The 2,135-nt window shown below is 32.3% G+C and overlaps 1 protein-coding gene across 1 annotated transcript; it reads right to left on the minus strand.

The window, feature by feature from the left end:
- Nucleotides 1-723: 723 nt before the first annotated feature.
- Nucleotides 724-1,864, minus strand: LOC116767611 (dynein light chain Tctex-type 5). Its single transcript, XM_032658015.2, has 3 exons — nt 1,449-1,864; nt 1,210-1,356; nt 724-1,063 (listed from the first exon to the last, which is right to left on the minus strand). The coding sequence occupies exons 1-3, from the start codon at nt 1,629-1,631 to the stop codon at nt 827-829; spliced, it is 567 nt and encodes a 188-aa protein (XP_032513906.2). The 5' UTR covers nt 1,632-1,864; the 3' UTR covers nt 724-826.
- Between the last annotated feature and the right edge of the window lie 271 nt (nt 1,865-2,135).

Raw genomic sequence — 2,135 nt, forward strand, 5'->3', positions numbered from 1 at the left:
TTATAGATGTTTAAGTTTTTGTAAAAATTACGATTAGGTACTTTATATATACTAGAGATTAAACCTCCTTAAAACTCACTTATTTCTTATAATTATAGCTGAAATAGTTCCCTAACTCACTGAGAAAGGCTTGATCCTTCTCATGCGGGTAACGACAAACTTGTTCTCGTTGGTGAAACGATAGCCGTAAAGTTTCCTTTGAATTAGTTTGTACGAACAAAACTTGAAATACGATTTGCATCAATTTTATGCTTAGATATAATCTACAATGTCTTAGATGAAACGAATTTTTGCTTTCATTGTTAGTATTAACGCTGGAAATGTTGAATTGTCAGCATTTTCAGAATTTCTTTATACGGTTAACATTCAATTATATGATCCCGTCTAAGGCAATGTCGTTAAAAATGCACAGCATCGTCCAAAGAAATAGGCAAATTGAAAAAACAAATACAAAGAACGAACGTATCGCTCCTTCTGAAATGAGGGAATGAATTTTAAAGGAACCAAATTGAAACAACAGATGTACCTTGCAATTCTACTGCTCATTTGAGCATTTACAAGTATGCATACCGCAATTTCAAACAGCATAATAGTTAAAAGAGAATAATGAGATGCAGAATTGAAAGGATTTAAATTAGTTCATATTTCAACGCTAAAATATTAAAGGGGGATTTGAAGGACTTATAAGTACATACCAACTATGAAACTGTTTATTATAAATATATTTCTTTCAAAATTTTTCTTCCAACAAATTCAAACGGCATGATGTAAATGAAAATCCTAAGAAAGATATTCTGTAAACGCACCCTTACGGTCTAATCCAAATTCAATCGAAATACACACCAAAGGTAGTGACTTGAATGAATGCAGTATGAACTTCCCTTTGGACATCTACATAATTGTCCCGCTCGTGATCCCACAGAAACGATATAATGTTGTTATAGGACTGAGCTCGTTTTTGGGCGATTGTAACGACACTGATGATGCGATAGCGGTTGAACTGCATCGCCTTGACTTTGCGCATGAGTTCTCCTGCTATTCGAAGAGCTAGGGCCGGAGATTCCTGTATTATTTAACAGACTTACAACAATCTGAAGAAAAAGCCTCGCAAAATCAAAAGGACGACACTTCATTAGACTAAAAGATTAGTAGTGTGATTTTGAGTTAATGGATATATCAAATCTTTACGATAAAATTAACAGTAAATACCTGCATGTTATACTTATGACCCGTAAAATGTTCATCAAGCGTTTCATCCGTCGCAAACTTTACCGACGGTATATGAAATGGATTACTGGATTCCAACTGGTAGGTAGGCAGGTAGTACAAAGGTGGACGTTTGAACTCTATTGCTGTCTAAAGATACACATTAGGAGGCTCAAATAAATATTACAAGAGAACTTTCTAATTGTCATTTTTGATATACAATAATAATGAAAAAAATTTACCTGTGAAGTCCTTTCAACTGGTCTTATCCCAGGTACCCCTGAGAAACCAAAAGACTGTCTTCTGACCTTCAGCCTGCTGGTTGATTTTGGACCAAGAATCATTTGTGATCTTGTAGCCGATTGACTTTTAACTTGGTGCATGGATACCTTACTTTTACTTTTCTTGACGTCTACTTCAGTCATGATTTCAGGTTATTAGTTTTTGTCGATAAATCAAAATTTTTGACTACTAGACAAAATAAAGAACTTCTATTCTTCTACTCTATAAGTTATTGGCGTCTTCTCGTAGATTTTGCCAATATCAAGTGTGTTTTATTAAATTGACCTACATACATAGAAAAGAATTCGAGAATAAATAAGGAATAAAATTCTAAATATTATGCTTCCAATTGAAAACAATATGTCAGAAACTGACAAATTATTTATTTTTTTATTTCTGATGCGACTTTTTCTTCTTATGAGAACATTTCTTACAATTAGTTAAAAATTAAAAAAAAAAATAAAAGAGTTTTGAACTTAATCATGACTCATTTTTTTTCAAATAAAAAAAACTATCGGATAAATAAATTACCAATATAAATTTCGTGAATTTCGTTTCGTGAATCTGTCTTAAATATACTATTAAAGAGCCTTACAAATATTTTGAAAACGAATTTGATTTCTGTCTTTTCAAGGAGTATCTGAGTA

Source organism: Danaus plexippus (genome assembly GCF_018135715.1).
Source record: "Danaus plexippus chromosome 9 unlocalized genomic scaffold, MEX_DaPlex mxdp_26, whole genome shotgun sequence".
In the NCBI taxonomy this organism is placed as follows: Eukaryota; Metazoa; Arthropoda; class Insecta; order Lepidoptera; family Nymphalidae; genus Danaus; species Danaus plexippus.